The following is a 22,344-nucleotide window of genomic DNA, read 5'->3' on the forward strand; positions in this document are numbered from 1 at the left end:
GCGTGCTGAGGCGAGCCGAGCGGTCCTTGAAGGGAAAAAGGGAGCGTCTTCAGTCAAGCGATTCCGGGCGTTATGGGGGCCAGCGGGGAAGAGGCTGCCGACAACGAGGAGCGATTCGACGGCATGTTGCTCGCCATGGCCCAGCAGCACCAGGGCGGCGTGCGTGAGGTAAAATGGAGGGCAGGAGAGCGGGCGGTCTTTCTTTTCTTCCTAACGGTCTTCCTTTTTTGGAGCCCCTTCGCCTCGGAGGCCTTCCCTCACGGAATCACAGCAGGAGAGAGATGGGGGTGATGGTTGTCCCCCTTGGGAGCCCCCCGAAGCATCTCACGTGAGGAGAGGGAGAAGGTTGGTCTGAGTCGGCATCAATTGCAGGCCTGCAAAGATCTACGCCATGGCTTGCTTAATTTTTATTTATTTGTTATTTTATTTATTTTGTCGAGTACATATTAGATAATATATATAAGTATAAGTATATTACATAAAATGAATACAATTAAAGGGGAAATTAAGACAGGGACGGTAGGCACGCTGGTGCTCTTATGCACGCCCCTTACAGACCTCTTAGGAATGGGGTGAGATCAACAGTAGACAGTCTAAGGGTAAAGTTTTTGGGGGTTTTAATTTAATTTTAATGATGGCTTTTTTTTTTTAATTTGATTTATATGCCGCCCTTCTCCGGAGACTCAGGGCGGCTTACGATGCGTTAAGCAATAGCCTTCATACTTTTGTATATTTTATACAAAGTCAGCTTATTGCCTCCACAATCTGGGTCCTCATTTTACCTACCTTAGAAAGGATGGAAGGCCGAGTCAACCTTGAGCCTTGGAGAGATTCGAACTAGCAGTAATTGCAGGCAGCTGTGTTAATAACAGGGTGCTTAGACCTCTGTACTATCAAGGCTCTTGCAAGATTTATTGAAAGATTCGGAACCAAACACGCCAGGCCATTGAGGAATGGCCTGTTTCTTGATATGAATCTGCATTCTTTGCTTGCAATTTGTATTATATAGCTATTGAACCCTTTTGGTTATTTATTTATTTTTAATGCAGGTTGGAATTTGCATAAGCACGCCAGCATGCCTACCGTCCCTGTCCTAATATTCCTTTTTACTTACTCTTTTCATGTATTCAAATTATGTTTATACTTTTACCTGTTATCTTATATATGCTTGACAAATATGATTATGATTTAACTTACTCTGTGTTTGTGTACCGCAGGGGTCATTGGGAGCCCTCATGGTTTACTGGTGAAGGTTTGGACATTGACTGGGAGATGCACGTTCAAGTCCATCCTTAGGCATGGAAGCTCCGTGAGTGACCTCTGACCAGTCATATACTCTCAGCCTACCTCACAATTAGGGATTAGATGAAGTATGCCTCCTCAGCGAAAGGCAAAAATACAAATTTAACAAATATAATACAACTCTCCACTGGCCTTTAGATGTATCTGCCATCCTTCCAATAAGGCGCCCTGGGCTATGTGAGATTAATGGGAATTGCAGTTCAACATTTGAAGTATATCCCATTAAAAACACTGCTGTTATTTATTTCCTAACCTCTTCACTGTTGATATTTTGGTGTCCCTGAGTATGTTTCTGTGCTACTCAATTCCTAAAAGATCTGAACAGCTTGCCTACAGTAAAACTAAAACAACATAATGATCATCACAGTGTAACCAACAAATCCATTGACTATATCCCACCCAGTGAAGGTAAACTGTTCTAATATGTATACACACAAATACTTGTTCTTATGTACTGTACATCCCATACTTGTGGGTGTATAATTCATATACATTCCACAGAGAGAGAGAGAGAGACTTTATGATGGCTTCATACATTTAACAAAATAAATTAATAAAACCTGTAGAGTGGGAAAAAATTACATAATTTTGTAAATACGTTTTATATTTCAACAGTAACATAATAGGTTCCAGCTAAAGTCTTCTGGCACCTTTTGCAAATGATGGAATATGCATGAATTCTATAAATTTGACAAGGAAATCTTAAGGGAAAATATGTCACTTTCTCTTATTGCCTAGCACGTGGGGAACTTCCCTCTGCAATACTAGGATTTGCATTTAACCTCACTAAAGTCTTGATAATGATTAAAAGAAATACCTCTTCATGCAGCAATAATGCTATAGAATATCCCACTGCTGAACTTCTAGATAATTTCTAAAAGGCCTGAGGTTAATATAACAATAAAAGTTGGCCAGTGGCAGACATGGAATTTCTTACAGATGTATAAATTAGAATACTAGAAAATTCAGTTCAGAAAGGCCTTACAAAGTCCTTTTCTATTGACTTGGTTCCCCTTACCAGTGGAAGCAGGTTAATTAACCAGGAGATGAAAACCTAGAAACAGCTACATTTAAACAGTGATGTCATCTACCAGATAGGATAGTCAGCCTACCAGGTGGAAACCATGCTTGTTCTGACAGACCAGCTGATCCTTTAAACTGTTGGCTTTAATTGAAAAGGTATAAGTAAAAGTAGTATTGTGCACAACTTTATTAAAAACTCAACTGGGGATCCATTATTGAGATAGCTTGCTCAGAACATTAACAAGCTATTTCAATAATGGTCTACATTATTGTCTGCATTAAGGTGGACTATTGTAGTAAAAAAGTTTGCAAGATGATGTTAAAAATGTTGATTGGTCATTGCTCTAACTTCCTTGAATGGATATTTGTTCTAAAATAATCGAGTCTGGAGTAGTTTATTAGAGGTTGTATCCTGGGGGAGCAGAAGAATAACTAGTACCAAAATAACATTGCTTATATTATCTAGTCTATAATATTTGTATTCTGCCTTTACTTTTGTACGACTCAGGGCAGGATGTATAATGCTCCTACCTCCTATTTTTTTTCCCAGCACAACCCTGTGAGGTGGGCTGAGCTGAGAAAGAATGGCTAGCTATTCCAAAGTCACCTAGTCAGTTTTCCTGCCTAAGGGAGGACTAAAACTCACTGTCCAAAAAGTCAATTTTGATTCCAACACCTTAACCAGTACACTGAACTGGCTGTCCACAAGCAACCTGGGTAGTGGGTCACTTCTATGTTTTTTATGTAAAAAATATACTCATCATGTAGGCTGAAATGTGAACTACTTATCCTTGATTATGGTACTTTTGTTCCTTACAGCTTGTGAATACCTTTTTCAGTTTCCTGAGACGCAAAACTGATTTCTTTGTGGGGGGAGAAGAAGGCGCTGCTGAGAAGGTATATGCTTTGGTTTATAAAGACATTTTTCTGTTTAAGGAAGATTGAAATATTTTCCACAGTGTGCTTTTTAAATCTCCCCTTTATTGTTGATTTTGTTGTATTGCAATTCCATCCCATTCAGTTGCTGGCTCTGGAAAGAAACTGGAGAGGCCACATTATGTTATGTCTGACCTTAATTGAGCAGGTTTATTGCAGAGTATGACAATAATAGATGTTTTGGGTTATTTTGTTTGGTTAAGCTTTGACCAAAGGCTGGTTGGAAAGCTAGCATGTCAAAAAATGTATTGGTCTGACTCAGACACCCGAGGATCAATAATACCATTTTACTTTATTTGTTCTCTTCTGGAAAGTACTAAGTCCACTTCTTCAACAGTGGTTGTTCCCAAAGAGTAGAGTTTTTCTAACCTGATTTTGTTAAATGTTCTACATGATCCACTCTATGCCATGTCACTCTCTATTTTACTGATAGAGTAATGGGTCAGTATGACACATCATTTTTAAATTTTTATTTTAACAACTCTTCTGTAAGTGTTCCAAACAATGTTTTTGAACTTTTTTGGGGGTGAAAGAGTACTTTGTAATCCATTCAGTATGAGTGAACAGTTTAAGTAGAATATTTAATTTATGAAACTATTTAGATTTTAAAAATATGCTCAAGCCATTTTATATATTTCTTCTAAATATTATAATTACTTACAAAGCCTTTCAAAAGTGGCTGTCACATTCCCTGAAGGATGTACAGTGTTGACTCACACCTTTTGTCTTCAAAAGTCAATCAAAGTCTGTTTTTAATGGTGATACAGTATAGAAAATTGAAAAGTAATTCTTACAAGTGTACATGTATATAGTATTTAAATCTTGTGGAGTTAAGTAAACCTATAGGTACCTTAGTACAGCAGAAGTTAGGGAATAGAGGATACTTCCTCTATTGTGCTGCAATAGAAGAAGTATCTAGAAGAGTGCTGTTTAAAATCTGTTTGTTCCTTAAATTAGTAAAATGAGTATTCCATGAAAGGAATAAAACCATTAGAATCTAAACTCAGATTTTGTTAAATGAGGAAGCCAGCAATTACTGTGTTTCTTCAAAAATAAGACCCTGTCTTATATTTTTTTGAACCCCAAAATAAGGGCTTGGCCTTATTATCGGGGGGGGGGGTGTCTTATTATTTTCGGAGGGTGCGAGGCATGTAGGTTGCGTCGCTTGGTCTCCAACTTCTTTTGCAGCCACAATTGGCTGCAAAAGCGGCCGTGCTTCCTGTAGATGGCAGCCTAAGTGGCACCCACGAGTCAGCTGTGAATGGCGGCCTGAGCAGCTCAGTTGATCCTATTAAGGGACCGAGAAGGCCTGAGATGACCAGGGAAGGGAAAGGCTGCCTCCTGTGCTGGACCAGCCCATCCCGTCACCAGGGCTTATTTTCGGGGGAGGGTGTATATGCCCACCCCAAAAATCAGGCTTGGCTTTATTTTCAGGATATATCCTATTTTTGGGGAAACACAGTACTAAGCTCTTATATAAAGGCTAAGATATCCAGTTGTTCACCACTTAAAGAGCATGCTTCTTCGGTCCCTTTTTTCAAACTAGCAGCAGTAGACAAGGTCAGAAGTTGGCATGCGTCTCCAACATGTCACCATCCAAAGGGCAAAATAGATTATGTGTTACCAATTTCAGCACTTCTGTTCACGACCCTTGGCTGCTGCAGTAGCTGTGAAGGTCACCCATCACTGGGAACCCTTGAAATTAAGCCGGTTGTGCAGTCAAATGATTGTGTCACCACTTGGAGCAAACACACTGTAGCCCTGACCTCAGGACTTCTCTAAACTGTGGACAAAGGTGGCCCCTGTTCTTTCCTACTGTGGACACTTTGGAAAGGAGCAGATCTGTTTTATTATTCTAAAAAACTTTCAGCAACTATAAGTTTCCTGTTACAGTCCTTTTTGGAGGAAAAACAAAATTTTAACAAGTAGTGAGTGTGAATCTTTGCCTTAAATAAACTTTACAGGTCTGACACCCTTAGCTCCCTGTAAAAACAAATGGAGAGTGGGGAGAATAGTTTTACAATGTGGGCTACAGTTTTAATTTTTTATGTCTCAATCCTGATTTCCCTCATTGGAGGAATGGGGGGGGGAGCAGGCCTAAACATTCTATCTTTTGAAAGAGATCCCCCATTTGTTTTTTTATCTCTGCCAAGAAATCCACATGGATGCGGTCACCAGCTGTGGAGCTTGAATTGAGATAATTTTTACTGCTTGTGTAATTGAGAACGATTGTACCCATTATATTACTTTTCTATTCTCTCAGTTAATCACAGAAACTTTCAGTCGCCACAACAAACTTGCTCTGAAAGCCCAGAAAGAGAAGAAAGCTCGTCAAGAAGCAGAACAGCGGGAAAAAGCGGAACAAGCCGCCAAACTTGCCAAAGAAACTAAACAGGAAGACAGTGAGCCAAGGATTAAGGAGCTGACAGATGAGGAGGCAGAAAGATTGCAACTGGAAATAGACCAGGTGTGAATCTGCTTCCCTCTATTGGTGGGGCATAATACAACTGCGGTATATTTGGAAAATCCCCTTTTTAATTTTTACATGGCCCATTCAGTGCTACCATTTGTATTGGATATGAATGATGATTTGGGATTACTACTATTGCTAAGCTGCTTAAATGTGCATATCACAAATAAAACAGGCTTATAGAGGTGCTACTCTTTTGAAACAGAAGAAAGAGAAGAAAGAAAATGATGCAATGAACATACCAGTCAAGTCTGCTGAAAATCAAGTGGAATCTTCCGAATCCAGCAAGCAAGTAATGTATTTTTCAAGATTTTAGCTGCTGGCACAAAAGACAATTGCTGATCTGTTTGCTATTTCATTGCTTTAAGATGGTTGAAAATAAGGAAGATGTTAGCCAGAATATTGTAACTACAACATGAAATTCTAGCATTTTTTCAAGTACATGCCAGAGGACACCCCATCCCCACCCTGTCCCCAGATTGGCTTTGGGCAAAAGGACGTTTGCAGTGTATTTTTAAACCTGTCTTAAGCAGAGAAAACTTTTAAGAAAGTTGAACCCATACATGTAGAATAGCTGAATTGCCATCTCTATAAATAATGCAGTAAACAGAAAATATCCATCATTAAAAAGTTCTGATACATATTTTATGTACATTCCTATATTATATAAGGATACCGATGAAGAAGAGGAAGATGAGAAGGATAAAGGCAAACTTAAGCCAAACTCTGGAAATGGAGCAGACCTGCCAAACTACAGATGGACGCAAACTCTTTCTGAACTGGATGTAAGTTGTAGATTTTGAAGTACATGCTACATCTCTGCTGCTTATGAGGAAAATGAATCTGTGAAATATTTAATTGTGATCCATAAGTCTATTTTGGATAATAAAAAAATCTGACTATGGGAATCCACGAATTAATGAATAGCTGCTTCACTTTCTTTTAGAATTGGCCACAGAATGTTCTTCTATGTCAGGAATAGAACAATAAGCAGAACTGTAATGAAATAGATTGTTATAAGTGTAGAGAAGAACAACAAAGATGGTGAGAAGTTTACCATCAATGAAAAAGTTCAGTAACTGAGTATGTTTAGGCTAAAGAAGAGAAGGCTAAGGAAAGACATGGTACAGTAGAACCTCACGACCATAATTCATTCCATAACTTTGGTCGTGACCCCAAACCTAATTTCGAGACATTGCCCAAGCGACACAGCTCCTTCAGATGGAGCCCCTGAGGCTGCGGTCCCTTCCTTGGACTGAAGGCAGCCTTCTGTCTTGCCACCCCCACACCCCCAGCTGCACCTCCATTCCAAGCTGAGGATTGCAGCCAAACTCTCCGAAAGGGGCGGCTCGGGGGTAGCAGGGCTTCTGCGCGAGCAGATGAGTCGGCAGGGCGCTGTCAGAGCCAGTTCCTGGTGCTCAAAGGCCCTCTTCCTCCAGCTTTGGGACAGGCGCCACTTCCTATTCTGTTTCCCTCTGTCTTTCTCTCACACTCTCAGCGCCTCCTGTTCCTGGAGATGCCTGCCATTGGCCTCTCCCTCTCCGAGGTCTCTCCTGCATACTTGCGGGCATCTCTGCCTCGGGCGTGCATTAGTATCTGCTCTGTGGATCCGAGTCTGGAACAGGCGCAGCAAGCGCTCCGTGCCGGCTTTCTCCTCGGCTCTAAGCATAGCAACGCTGTTCACAAGCCGCCCTTCCCTCTGGCACTCGCATCGGCTGCCCAAGGGTTGCTTTGGTGCCCAGAACCTGGGTAGGGCTGCTCTGGATTCGCATGGGCAAGAGGAAAGGGCACCATCACTCATGCCACCGCCAGTGACACCAGCGCTGTTGTTTTCAAGCCTTGGAGAGCCTGGGGCTCTGGGTCTACCCCCCTCCCTAGCTGGCTGGCTCACTTTGTCCAAGCTGGCATTGTTCACTGCACTGAGAAAAGTACAGTGAACCAGTGCCTGGGGCTCAAAGGCCCTCTTCCTCCAGCCTTGGGACGGGCGCCGCTTCCTATCCCGCTCTGTGCACCACTGTGGGGAAGCCTGGACGGGCGCCGTTTGTTGTGTGTCGTAGAGGACAGGGAAATGCCACGCCCTCCCCCGCTTCCTGAAGTGACTGCTGGCGAAGCGCCCCTCTTGTGCAGCCGCCGCTGCAGTTGGGTGCGTGAAGGGAAGAAGTTCCACGCACAGGCTAAGGGCAAGACCTGCGAGTGGGCTGAGGAGGAGAAGATCAGCGGCAACCTGCTCTCCAACCTCAAGCCAAAACAGGGGGGCAGAGTAAACGCATCCAGGGGAAATTGGCTGCGGCCGTGTTTGATCCCCACCTGAGTATGTGTTCATGACCAGATTCAAAAATTTTGTGAATTTTTTTAGTCTGAACCCGATTTGTTTGTGGTCAGAAGCGTTAGTGACCAGAGGTTCTTAAAGGGCTGTCACAGGGAAGGATCCTCTGATGCTTGAGGGTAGGACAAGAACCAGGGGGTGGCAGCTTTACAGAGCAATATTGAAACTTGAAGTAAGGAACACAAGAAATAATTACAGTAACAGTGGAACCGTTTGTCTTGTGAATCATGGGTGCTTCATCGATGGAAGTGTTCAGATAAAGCCATTTATCTGCATTGGTTTGAGGATTCCTGGCCTGGACAGGAGAGTAGATAGAAGACTTCCAAGGTCCCTTGCAATCCTAGGATTCCATTAATAGTGATTTGTATGTCTTCCCTGCTTGAGGTTTTCATGAAGAATTCCTTGTTCTCTTTTCCTGTTTTCTCTAGTTGGCCATCCCATTCAAGGTGAGCTTCAGACTGAAGGGAAAAGATATGGTGGTTGATATACAGAGGCGTCATCTGAAGGTGGGCTTAAAAGGCCATCCCCCCATGATCGATGGAGACCTGTACAATGAGGTGAAGGTGGAGGAGAGCTCATGGCTGATTGAGGATGGAAAAATAGTCACAGTGCACTTGGAAAAGGTACAAAGCAAATGTTTCTGGATTTTAGTTAAAGGATGATTTTGTAAGAGTTCTCATATATGCTGATTGCTTTATATTTCATACTTGTTTAATAGAGTATAGCTAACACCCCAAATAAGATGTATGCAATAATATTGTGATGAGACAGAAGAATATGATGCATCAGGATCCATAAATCACAAAAGTTACATTCTTATTGCATATGCCACATCCAAAGAAGCTGATATATTCTACATAATAATATTTCTCTCTTCACTGTAGATCAACAAGATGGAATGGTGGAACAAGTTAGTCCAAACAGACCCAGAGATTAACACCAAGAAAATTAACCCTGAGAATTCAAAAGTGAGTGATTCTTTGGTCAGGTTTTGTTTTAACTCAAAAGAGTGTTGCTGGACCATTTGTGGCCCATATTTCACTTCTGGAATGGATTGGTGGATGTGGGTGTGACCCATGCAGGCACACTCTTCACATAAACACACGTTATCAGGGATCATTGCATGGCAGAGAATTTTAACTCTGCCACCTCCTCCAACCCCCCCAGCCTCTGTAATTCCCACTGGAAGTAGGAGTTATCCTAGCTGCTTACATGAACTAGGATAGAGCAGATCCCTACTGCTCACCTGGTATGAGTTAAAATGGGTCTGCACCCACAATTCAGAAAATAGGCAACCATACACTGTCTTTACCCTCCTGTGATAGAGAAAGATTAGGGTCACTGCATTTCACAGACTGTTGAAATATTTAATTGTTAGAAGTAGGATGAAATCCGTTACTTTATTGCATTATAACCACAGTCTGTTTCAACAAATGGCAGCATCTGACTGACCGTCCCAGGCAAGATTCCTTTTTCTTAGCCCTTTGAAGTAGGTCAGGGGAAGAAAAAAACACTGGAGATTCCAGGAATTTTATGCTATTGTAAGGTTTATTAACAGTTTGAAAGCCCGTATAACAGCTTACCAGCTCACTCATATCTTTTTCAAGGTCAGCTCTTAATTCGTTGACAGCTAGTACTTGGATGGGAAACCTTCCCAGGGCATAGTTTCCAGACACCCAAGAAGAAAGGAGCGGCAAACTGGTTTTTTTAAAAACAAAAAACTACTGTACAATCTAATGTGTGTTTTCCTAAGCAAGTCTTAGTTTCTTTTTTATATGCTGCTCCTGGCAAGCAAAGACTTCCTCCTTCAAACGTTGAGATAAGTTTCAACGGCTGTCTCTTTGGAGTTCTTGTTCAGTGGCCTTGACGAGCTGCTGCTGCTGAATATACAGCCCTGAAAACTAAGAAATAGAACAGAAGACATTTTGGGTGGTTGTGGAACCAAAGGGGGGGGGAGGGAGGAACAGTCTTTCCTTGCTATGTATACCAGTGTTATTCATGTGACTTTATTAAGTGGTATCTAGAAAGTGAGCCACAAATGTGTCAAATCCATATAAATTTCTCTAATACATTTCTCTCAATTTCCAAGTTATCAGACTTGGATAGCGAAACGCGTAGCATGGTTGAGAAAATGATGTATGATCAGCGGCAGAAATCAATGGGGCTTCCCACATCGGACGAGCAAAAGAAGCAGGACATACTGAAAAAGTGAGTAAGGCCAGTTTTACACTGTGAGGAAGGGAGCAACAACTTGTTTTCCAGACTTGCCTCCTAATGGGGAGGGAGGGAGGAGGCCCTACGGCATTTATAAGGACATCCCAGCAAGTAAGTGCTTTGTGGAGACTATGAAGCCAGGCAGTACCATCTCGGCCTGAACTATGACGTGGTGTCTCTGCCTCTAATCTCCATGTGCCTCCAAGTCAGATAACACGACTCACTAGACAATCATGCATTTTATTGTTTTATTGCCCTGCTTGTCAGAGATCTCTGTAGAAGCTTCTGTGAGTAATTCCCCTTTTAAGGCCAGATAGGGTGATGCGCATCAAGTTGCAAGCAGGGTAACTAAAGGTCAAACACTTTTCATCAGTCATTCTAAATAGCTCAAGCAGAGAAAAGGGATAAAGCCAGAAATGGGGGAAATTTCTGTCTTTTCCTGACTAGTCTCCATAGGCAAAGTGTCACAGCTTGGATATGAGGCCTTTTTCTAGTGTCAGTAGTGGCGTATTCAAACAAGCAGTGTTTTTCAGAAACTGTATAATTTTTGTTCCGGATGTTGCACCGCAGTTTAGCCCTGTCAGTCCACCAAGTTATGAGCTGTTTGCCTTCTTCCTCCTTCCAAGCTCTCCACTGTGTCTCTTCTTTGGGTCTTAGTTCTTCCACTATATGTGATATCATTAAGGTTGTTCTTAGTTAATAATTCAGCTATTTTACAGATTGGCTCATTAAGAAGTCTTGGAAAAGTGCCATTCGGTCCCAACAATATTCTTAATTTGTCTGTTAGCTCTAAAACTTTACCCTTTGCCCTTCTGCCAGGTAACGTTTTCAGATAGTGTGGAAAAAGTGACCCCATGAAGGAGTCACAGGTGTCCTCTCCCAATAGGTTGGCTAAATAACATATCAGTAAATAAAACAATTTGGAAGTGGGGGGGAATGGTGCGCTTTTAGGTGATCAGTGTGTGCTCTGAGCTTAGTAAGTTAAGAGTCAGTTTTGTGAGTTACTCCGTGCCCCTGTTTCTATGTATTTCAGTGGAACAGTTAGTGGGCAAAAGCCTTCTTTCTATAAAATGGGAACTTTATCGTGGTCTTACATGAGTGTAATTGTATGAACTCCACCAATTACATAGACTTCAAGAATGTTAAAGCTTGAAAATAATACTAAGCACTAAACATGATCTAATACTGCTAACTGGCTTCTGCTGAGATAATTGTAATGGGAAAAGTGCTATTTCTGAACAGTATGATTTCCAAAACCTCTAGTAAGAAATGTTCCATTCAAGTGATGCACAAACAAGAATATTTGCTTGCATTGGAAAATTTGTATTTGACCTTGGAGCTAATCGTTCCTAAGGTCAATATTTGATTGATTTGTCATTGCTGGTTTACAACTGTTGGGTTCCATAATAGGACAGTTTTACTGATAGTGCGAAGGACAGAGCTGATGTGATTCTACATAAGTCATGGCCAGTAATGCCACAGTGATGGCTTAGAAATTTGGTACCTTACAAAATGGCAATTTCTGTATTTTATTATTCTATATTATTATAAATAATAATTAAATTATTTATTATTACTTTTACCTGGACTGATCACTTCCCGTTTTTTGAAAGGTACATTCCTTCCGGAGACTTGTGTTTGATTAAAAAAGAAGAGTTGTGTCTGCAACTGGATTTCCCTTATTACCTAATGATGTTTTAGGCATTATCCTTTTAAGGCAGGGCTGTCAAACTCCTGGCCCACGGGCCAGATGCGTCACGTACTGGCCACACCCAATTTAGCGAAGGGGGGGTACGTCCCAATACGTCACATTATGCCACCATGACAACATGAGTTTGACACCCCTGTTCTAAGGTATCTTTTCTGAGATACCTTCTTGTTTTATATGCAGCAGCCAAACTACCTAACATCAACAATTAGAAACTCTTTCTTTCCAATTTAGTGCTGGGGGAGGGAACTGGGGCTGAGGGACATAGATGCTGGTATTCTTTATCCCTGTCAACTAATGCTTATTTCTCTCCTTTTTGCAGGTTCATGGAACAGCATCCAGAAATGGATTTTTCAAAAGCAAAATTCAACTAATACAATTTCCCCTATTTTTTTTCTCTCCTTTCCTGACAAACATTCAAAATTTAAAGAGCAAGAGATACCTTTCGGACAATGCATATACTCACTCCGTTTTGGGGTTAAAAAGTAATTGTACTAGTAACTCCATATAGAATACTGCTTAGACTTCTGGATTTTCAACAGCAGCATCAGTTATCAGAAGTCTGTCCTTCATCTTTGTAAGGCAATATTTTAGGGAGATGAAGGATTAAAATAAATGGGAGCTCTATTACACAATAATTGCTTTCCCTTGGGCTTCTCTTAGTTTTGGAAAATCTGGGAAGGTATCATTTTAAAAAAAAAATTTTTTTAAAAAATCTGGAGTTGATATCCATCCTTGATCATACTCTTGCTCCTAAATAAAGAGCTGGAAGTCCTACCTTCAAAATAACGTCACTCCTTTGTTTCAAAAACCAAGCAACCATTATACAGATATAACTCTGCATAACAACTGGGAACGGCTTCAAAATCAATCAAAGCACTGACAATCTTTAAATCTCTTTGGGATATTCCCTTTGAGCCATCACTCCAAGGTGTAGCAGTGCAAGAGTGTGTGTTCTGGGTAGATACAGGCTGCTATTTAGAGGTTACAGTTAGGAGCAGCTTCATCACAGATCCATGTATCTGACACTAATTACTATTTGTTACTTTCAGAATTAACATGGCAATCATAAGTAGTGAAACCTGGAGTACATTTGTCCAGAATTTGGGATAGATTGCAAGAATGCTCAGATCTTTTAACGTGATACGCTGGTTTTATTTTCGTTCCTGTCAATGTTATTGTCCTTCACTGTTTCCCCAAGCCATTTTGTAACTTATCTCAGAGCTTTGATGGGAATAGACTCCAAGGTTTAGGAAGCTACAAAATGCTTCATTGTTTCTGTTGCAATGTTGAAGTTGGGGAGTTTCAAATCCAGTCCGCATCCAAGGAAAATTAGGGTTATTATATCACTGATTCCACCAAGAAATCTAAGGAGTTATGCTCGTTTTAAGTCAATCTCATGAATGACATGAGAAAATGAGATGTCAACAATAACTCAGGCTCTTTGGCTGTTAAAGGGAACGAAATGAAGAAGCAGCAGGTCCCTGGCTTGCTGAAAATGAGCTGTCCACCTTGTCAGATCTGGTTTTTCCAGAATTGGACATGTCAGTCAAGAACATTTTGTTCTGTTTCCTTGCTTACAAATAGCTCTTATTGTGCATGCACGATTAAAAAGGTGATGCTTTCATGCATTGTGAAACTCATGATTATCAGGGTACCCAGGAGCAAGCTATCCAAGACGATTGGCAGCTCTAAATAAACTCTTCTGTACCTTTCTGCTCTCTTCAGTTAATATGTTTGTCAGTTGTTTGACTCCACTGAAGAAAATGAACAATAATGGAATATAAGGCTACTTCCAGAATGTTAGATAGCCTCCAGCAATGTGCATATAAAGTGGAGATGGGGTGTATACTTTGGGTTTTCCATAGTAATGTCTTTTGGAAGTTTTGGGAGCAGAGATCCCAGCATTTCAAGTCTCCATGGCTGGGAGCTCTGAACCTTGCAGTTGTGCCACATGTGGAGCAGGGGTGAAATTCACTTACCTTCCCTACCGGTTTGCAAATGTGCAAAGCCTTCTGCACATGCACAAGGACTGAAAATCATCACAAAAAAGGGATGTCATGATGTCTGCACGGGTGGGCGGGGCTTTGTGCAGTCGGCCCTACCGTATTGCATGATCTGGATAGAACCAGCTGAATTTCACAACTGATCTGCAGGATTGAAAACATCTGGAAAAAATAGTCGATATCCATCAGCTCTAGACTATCAGATGTTTCAAACACTTTAATGTTTCTTCCCTGCTAGAAACTACACAGTGTTACTTTCTTCTCAGGCTGTGCAGACTAATGACCCAAGGGGGAAAATGTGCTGGATTCATTGGCATGTCAACTGAGGTGGTGTACCTGCTCCAAATTCCCATTTTCTCTTGAATCTGGATTGCTACAAAGCCTTATTTTCTGCCATGGGGCACTGGTCTTAATTGCCTCTTCTTGTGCCATATCCGTGATCGGACGTTGGCGATCATGTTGGCCATCCTATTTTTGTCAACAGCCATATGAAAAAGTGCTGCTGAGTTTTGTCCAAACCAGTCCCTTAGGTTTTGAAGCCATGACCACCTTCTGCCTGGACCTCATTTGTCTTCAATATTTCCCTGGAGGATTAAGTGAAGGTGTCAGCTTTGGAAGCCATATTAGGCCAGAAGCTTCAATGCTGCCACCTTCTCATGTGTGGGAAAACAGGAGGGGGGATTAAGGAGGAGGGTTGTTAGTAGACATAATAGCATTCTTCCTGTCGGTCAAGGTCAGGGTGATCCAGCATCTGGAGAAGGAGTGGTCGGGGCTGGGTCGAGATGGAACGGACGTTGATTGGAGCATGTGATCGATGGGGGGGGAGGGATGGTTTTGGGAGCTTTGACTTACTGAAGGAAAACCTGGGCTTTTTAGTTTCAGGTTTTCCCAGATGTGCCAGTTTGCCTATTCTAGTAAAGAGAACTTTGGGGAAAATGCTTGCTTCTGCGTCTTTACTTGGAGCTGGGGTTTTTCTGGAATGCTGACAGAAGGATGCCATATTTTTCTGGGTGTCACATCGCATGTCCAAAATATTCTAACTCTCGCTTTTTAATGGTTTTGATGATTTCCCTTTGCTTTCCCAGGCGGCTTATGGTCACCACCTCATTTGTACCTAAGAGCCGTCTGTAAATCCACATTTCAAATGCTTCTAGTTTCTTCAAGTGGTTTCCTGTCAGAGACCAACTCTACTCCGTAGAGCAGGATAGAAAAGGTGTAACATCTGACAAGCCTGATTTTCAGTCTTAGGCTTATGTCATGACTGCAGAAGACCTTTTTCATTTAATTGTCTCTGCACACTTGTATTCTTGTCATCTGCTCAACTTTTAGACCACCCTAGCCAGCTTTCCCCAACATAGTCATGTGTATAAATGCTACATGTAGAAAAACAGATTGTGGAGCATTAAGATTCTATGGAAGCATTGTCTACTTGTTTGATGTCTTGCAGGGGAGCCAACAAAAAAAAAAAATGGGGGGGAGGGAAAACCTGCCTGTAACTTTGCCCCCCCCCTCCACCCAATTAAGTTTGGAAATGCCCTCTGTTCAACCTGAATTTGTATTAAATAGAAAACAAGCATGCCACTTCCAGTATCTTTCCAAACAAGACAACTACACCCCGCTTTTAGGCATGGTGAGCCCGTTAGCTCTTTTTTTCTTTTTTTTTTGTCCCTTGCCCTCTTCATTATTAACCAAGAGCAGCTGTCTGAGTTAAACAATCTTCAGATTACATGACTTCCAGGTTGCTTATTCCAAGGCTAAAGCTTTATGAACTGTTTGCATAGGACTCTCTTTGTTGGACTTGGTGTGTGTGTGTGTGTTTTGTGAACTCCTTGGCAGTGACCCCTATCATTTCCTGAAACCTGATTACAGACTGCAGCCTTGGTGCCATGGTACAGGCTGGGTTAATGACTTTGTTTATACTGATACCAGCGATGCCCGTTAAGGTCCAAGTCTTCTGGCACCTTCATTGAGAAAATGGTCCTCTGAGCCACGTGGAGCCCTCACTTCATGCTGACCAATCAGCTCAGGGCAGCCCTTGTTTTTCAATGAACTGCTGCCGCTCATCAGCGGGAGGTCAAGGCTGCTGAAGTGGGTGGATTTATTCGCCCATTCGGGAGCCTTATAAGCAGAGATGATAGCAGCCAAGGAGAGGGCGCAAGAAGCCACAGAGTAACCAGAGCTGTAGCTGAAGGGGGTTGGACGCTTGGCGAAGCAGCAGGCGGGAGGAAAGCACTTGCTTTTGATTGTGCTGAGTGAGTCAGCGTGGCTCTCGCATGAATATGGAGTGTGAGAAGTGTCCTTGCCATCACGAGAACCGTGGAAATGCCATTCTCTACACCCTGCTGAGTGAGAACTTGACTCACCACAAGGGTAGCCGTGGCTCTTCCCAACAACGCTGCTTGTGCCACAAGCGCCGTACCGTTTGCCTTCAGACCCCACAAGCTACCTGCCAGGCAGCTTCTGACGTCTTGGTGAAGACCATCAGCTTCATGAAGAACCTGCCTTCTTTCCAGCTCCTGCCTTGGGAAGACCAGCTCTTGCTGCTGGACAGCTGCTGGGCTCCCCTTTTCCTTCTGGGCTTGGTGCAGGAGATGGTGACCTTTGAGGTGACGGAGACCCCTGTACCCAGCATGCTGGAGAGGATCCTCCTTGATGGCCAGTGTAAGAGACAGGAGTTGCAGCGGGTGCAGCCCACCATGGCCAGCGTGCAGCGCCTCCAGCGCTGCTTAAACTCTTTCTGGAGCCTAGACTTGAGTCCTAAAGAATATGCTTATCTGAAAGGCGCAATTCTGTTCAACCCAGGTAAGTGCCGTGTCCCCATGCACGGAAGGTCATCAGCGGGCCACACTCCATGCAATTTTCCTTATAACTGATGGGAAAACAAGCAATATTCTATAGATTCTCAGCCCTGGCTAGTTTCATTCTTTTTAGTGAGTCAAACAAAAAATTAAGGGAAGAGCATCATAAATTATCCTGCTAGAGGATTTTTTTAAATCCAAAGATTATAAACTTTACATAACCAAAGCAGCATCAACTATTGCCATTAGAACAGTAATCCATCTGTTGAGGCTCTTTCGCCATTCGGAGTCACTTTGGATAATGAGCTGGGCAGTCTAAATTTTAATAAATTCTCTGCTACAGATACATAGCAATACGCACTTTAAAAACATGGAGAAAAACTACGAAGAATCTTGAAAGTGCCCAACAGGACAAGAGTACGTTCACTGATTTGTAAATTAATGAATTTGTGGTGTTGGATCTTTGAGGAAGGGGAGCTTTTCATAGACAAAAGCACTTGATGCTTTATTAAAATATGTGCAAACTTACAGCAAGGCAAAAACTTAGGAGAAGGAATTTTTCTTGTGGATAAAGGAAACTGCTTTTTAATTCTGTGTTCAGCAGTGGAAGTATTAATAAAATACTTGATTGCATCAGGAACATCTTTTTATAGGATTAGAATTTTTAAAAAATAAAATTAATAAAGCTCCAGATTTCTTGATCTCGTTTAAAAACAGTTTCTAGTATTTTTTGAGAAGCAGCCCAAATAAACCATCTTTAAACTAGGAAGTACAGTAGTTTGGGGCCTCCCTTTTCATAGCATGGTGGAAATTCTGAGGCAGCCTTTTAGAATCAGTTTTCTCTTCTAAGAAACCAAGTACTGCATTAGATATTAGATATGAAAATCTGTGAGCATTTTTCAAGGCGATATAAAGATACAGAATGCAACAGTTCACAGTATCAACCACCAAAAAAAAAAAAAAAAAGCCCAGCCTCCCAACCCTTTTAGTTGTCAGCTTCAAAAATCCACAGTACTTTTCCATTTATTTTAGGAATAAAACTTTTCATTCTGTCCACCCACTGAATGGCAAATCTTAGTCATCAGCTCTTTCCAGCTTGAACCCAGATATCACCAATCAAGCAATCTCATTAGTGGACATTTGTATTTATTGCTGTGATATTCTGCACCTCCAATCAAAAAAAGACTGAGGTGGCAAATAGCATTCTTCTCTGTCTTCGATGTCACTTTCTTCACAATATCTCTTGCAGATTGGTTACCCTGAGACAGATGGCAGGCAATACCATCTCTCATGAACTTCATGACTAAAATTAGAGATGCTAGAACCTCTCTCAAATGGGCATCTGATCCTTCTGGACTGTAACTTCCCCATCAGCACTGGAAGATCTATCATTCCTAGAATTATAAGCACTTCTATTTCATTTGAATTCAGCTTTGGTTTATTAAGTTTATCCTTCATTTTTTATCCACCTATAGGCATGTTTTTTAGGAGGGCCCTAAACTGCTACATGGAAATATTAATAGGAGTCAGACAATTACCTGTAACAATTAATCAATCTGCAATGGCTTCATAATGATGTTAAAAAAGCAAGCGGACCATGACAGAACTGTGATAGGTTTAATATAAAAACTTCTATTTTGTGGGGCTCCTTCTTTCAAATGTCCCTATCAAATATCTGTTGGCAGGATACTGTTTCTTCCTGAATAGATTTGTTTTTTTAGGAAGGAAACGACAGAGAAATTGAAAAGAATTATAAGATGGAGGATAATATTAGCTGTACCTCTCATAGGAGAGGTTGAGGAGTAAATAATGAGGAATAAATAATGAACACACTTTAAATCAAATGGGTTAACTTTGCATAATTTAACCTTCTATCACAGGCAAATGAAGGAAATCAGTTCACCTTTTCAAGGATTCTGTGATTAATTTCAGATTCTCTCTTTTCTCTCCCCCTCTCTCCCCCTCCTTCCAGACATTCCAGGTCTCCGAGCTTCCTCGTACATTGAGAGCCTCCAGCGAGAAGCTCAGCAAGCACTCCAACAAGTCCTAGTGCTTCTCCACTTGGAAGATCAAGGTCGATTTGCCCGAGTCCTGCTGAGTTCCTCCTCCTTGAGATCCATTCCCCCAACTCTCATTACAGATCTTTTCTTCGAACCCATCATTGGAAAGACAGACATTCTTGAGCTTTTAATAGAGATGCTGCTGATGAAATAGTTGAAGTAACCATAACATCCTCGCGCGGTTGGGTCAGGGAACCCATACTTCGCTTGGTTTTCGATCACAAGAGATTTAATTTGGGAACACATGATGGACGAAGCATAACATCTTAGCAGACGCTCTGCAGACAAAGAAGGTGCTAGTGGGTGAACTTGTATTTTCTTCCTGGACAATGCAAGAATGCAACGTGTACCCGGGCCCTGTGAAGTATTAGGCTTGTAATAAGGTGTTTGGAGTAGGTAATTCCTGTGCTAACATAGCAGCATTCGTAGCAAATGTATTTGGCACCACAAAACTGTGCTGAGTCCTCGGTGCTCGGTGTCATCAGTTGTAGTTGTTCAAACATGCCTGCAACTCCAAAGTGAGGCATACAGTATTGATTTTTTTTTTACTTCATTTATATTGGCTTCAGTTTCAAAGTTCTATTTCTATAGGAATGTCTTGCCTACAGAAAGATTCCTGGGAACTGCCATTGACTGGAAATAACCCACAGCCTCCCTTCCAAAATATAACCCCAGGATTTCCTAGTAAAAAAAGAGCCAGGAGGTCTTTCAGAATACAACCAACCTTCTCCTAGTTCCTAAAAAAAAGGATATGCATACAAATGCAACTCATTTTTCCAAACAATTTTTAAAATAAGAATAGTGACCTGCATAATCATACATTCCAATCTTCAAGTGCAAACACTTTGCTTTAAGGTATCCTGACTTTTCGTATAGATTTGTGCATTGAGGAGAGCTAAGGTCAGAAAACGTCAATTTCCATTATTCATTTTCCTGCTGGACGGGGGTTTCCCTTCCCTCCAGCTTGCTTCGCATAGGTTGCCTAAAGCAGCTGCTTTTCTCCTCTGCCGTTTATAGTCTGTGCTGTTCTATGCTGGTTTCTGCCCTCTTTGCACAAATTTCCAATGTTAGTATTTTGGGAGGAGGTGCTTCTTGTGATTTGTACGTAGTGAGAAATTTAAGTTATTGTTTTTTAAAGAAAAATAAATAAATAAAAGCATTCAGTTTGTTCCGTGACTATTTATTAATGAATGCTGAAAAGATCTATCTATCTATCTCAGTGGTGAAATCCAAATTTTTTTACTACCGGTTCTGTGGGTGTGGCTTGGTGGGCGTGGCAGGGGAAGGATACTGCAAAATCTCCATTCCCACCCCACTCCAGGGGAAGGATCCTGCAAAATACCCATTGCCCCTTCACCCCTGGGGGAAGGATACTGCAAAATCTCCATTCCCACCATCGTAAGAAAGCCAAGATTTCTTCTCTGCTTTCTCAAAGGGCAGGAATATATGGAGGAATGTTAGAAAGCAGATTGATAATGAAGTGACTACCCTTGAAGTGGTGACCTCTTACTGGCTGGAAGTCTTTCAGGATAGCTGGACATCTTGGATGGAGAATTTTCTACTTCTAGATTTCTAAGAAATGGGCCCCAAAGCCATCTCCAATTTATAATAGTTTCTGTATTGTACCAAACTCTATTTGTTTAATAAAACACCAGCTGGCTGAACTTAGAATTCTTCTACACATTAGCTTAAACATGCTCATCTCATGCAAAAACTGGATGTCAGACCTGGAAGCTATCTTTTACAGTTGGGCCTTCAGGCCTGCCACATTTTCTACTGTGGGAAATTGGGTGGGGGGATTGTATAGAGTATGGGTGATATGTAGTCAAAATAACATTCTTTTCTCAGAGAGTCAAAGCCACCCTGCCCTGCAGCTGCGATGTGGTGACTGGGAGGCATCTTCAGTTTTGGATGGTGCCTGATTGCATCATGTGATGGACATGTGGGTGCTGGGCAGGGACTTGAACTTTCTTTTGGGTGGGGAAAACCTGGAAGCTTTCAGATTCGGGTTTTCCCAGATGTGCCAATATGACATCTTCAATAAAATGGAACTTTGAGGAAATTAAAGTCTTCTTTCGTTGGGGGTGTTACTTGGAAGCCTGACATTGGAATTGAAAGTGGCTTAAAGAAACTGCTGCTGGATTTCAATCTATGCCGCACTGACAGTAGGCAAGAGTTCTGTCTAGACAGACATTACCATAGCTGCCAGCTGGTGGGATTCCTCTACTTCTTTACCTCTTAATCAAGATATGCCAGGAAAGCAAGCACCAATCTCTATACTTTCTGAGAGCAAGTCTGGAGAAGTAGTTTCCATTGATGGTCCTTTCTCATTAGCCCCCTCTGTGATTTGTCCAAGAAATCCACGTGGGAATTGGTGAGGTGGGGGGAACATAAATGTACTATGCTATTATTCCTCTTATCAGGTGGAGGTAAGGAAACTGGCAAAACTCTTGTCAGTTTCACCTGGCTTAAATAAATAGTCCATTGTGGAGGGGAAAAAATCCTTCATTACAGGTAGCCCTCAACTTACAGCAGTTCATTTAGTGACCATTTGAAGTTACTACCGGTATGGCACTGCAAAAAGTGACCTATGACCATTTTTCACATGACCACTGCAGCATCCTCAGTCATGTGATGTTTGGCAACTGACTTTTATGATGGTTGCAGTATCCGGGGTCATGTGATCGCCATTTGCAACCTTCTGAATAGGTTAATTGGGAAGCCAGATTCATTTAACAATCATATTGCTATCATGTTACTATCTTTTAAAAGCTGCAGTGATTCAGTTAGCAGCTGTGGCAAGAAAGGTCATAAAATGGGGCAAAATTCCGGTAACAAATGTCTCACATACCAACAGAAATTTGGGACTCCATTGGGTTGTAAGTCAAGGACTACCTTTATTCCTCTAACTATTGTTTGCCCGAATAATTTAACACCCATCTGGCGAGGAGCTGCTTTGCAGAAATGTGTATCCAAGACAGAGATGGGATTCAAATCCCGGCACTACCGGTTTGCTATTGGTAACGCGTGAGCGTGCAGCACTTCTGTGCATGCACAGAACCTTCTGCGCATGTGCAGAACATTTTTGATGACGTCTGGGCGGGTCGGTGGAGTCTCCCGCTGCCGCCACCGCTACCGGTTCACCCGAACTGGGGCGAACCAGTAGAAACCCACCCCTGATCCAAGATAACAGAAGGAGCCCCTGTAATGCAAAGTCTAGCTAGATACACCTTCTTCTTCAGATGCAGCCCCCAGTTTTGCATAATAACCAATAGGAAGGCAGACCTTGCCCAGAAGAGGCCAGAGCCTGAGCGTCTTAATGGCCAAGTAATTGTAGGAAGTTAGCACTCACCCTTCTCCTAGAAGAATGAAATATTTTAGGAAATATTAAAAAAGGCAGAATATTATATTTCCCTGGATGAGAAATGGAGAAACAAGTTTTAAAGACAAAGCAGCTCCCTGCCTCCCCCACCAATTGTCAATGGGCCATTAAGGCATCAC

At 41.9% G+C, this 22,344-nt stretch overlaps 2 protein-coding genes across 2 annotated transcripts; both read left to right on the forward strand.

Moving 5' to 3' along the window:
* Nucleotides 1–25: 25 nt before the first annotated feature.
* Nucleotides 26–13,694, forward strand: NUDC (nuclear distribution C, dynein complex regulator). Its single transcript, XM_034413581.3, has 9 exons — nucleotides 26–168; nucleotides 3,145–3,222; nucleotides 5,525–5,728; nucleotides 5,937–6,023; nucleotides 6,403–6,516; nucleotides 8,486–8,680; nucleotides 8,942–9,025; nucleotides 10,147–10,265; nucleotides 12,302–13,694. Exons 1-9 carry the CDS (start codon nucleotides 73–75, stop codon nucleotides 12,351–12,353), a joined length of 1,029 nt encoding a protein of 342 aa, XP_034269472.1. The 5' UTR covers nucleotides 26–72; the 3' UTR covers nucleotides 12,354–13,694.
* Nucleotides 13,695–13,873: 179 nt separating this feature from the next.
* On the forward strand, nucleotides 13,874–20,002 carry NR0B2 (nuclear receptor subfamily 0 group B member 2). Its single transcript, XM_034413580.2, has 2 exons — nucleotides 13,874–16,787; nucleotides 18,756–20,002. Exons 1-2 carry the CDS (start codon nucleotides 16,259–16,261, stop codon nucleotides 18,995–18,997), a joined length of 771 nt encoding a protein of 256 aa, XP_034269471.1. The 5' UTR covers nucleotides 13,874–16,258; the 3' UTR covers nucleotides 18,998–20,002.
* Nucleotides 20,003–22,344: the final 2,342 nt, after the last annotated feature.

The sequence above is a fragment of the Pantherophis guttatus genome, chromosome 10 (assembly GCF_059756535.1).
Source record: "Pantherophis guttatus breed Tessera chromosome 10, ASM5975653v1, whole genome shotgun sequence".
NCBI classification, from domain to species: domain Eukaryota; kingdom Metazoa; phylum Chordata; class Lepidosauria; order Squamata; family Colubridae; genus Pantherophis; species Pantherophis guttatus.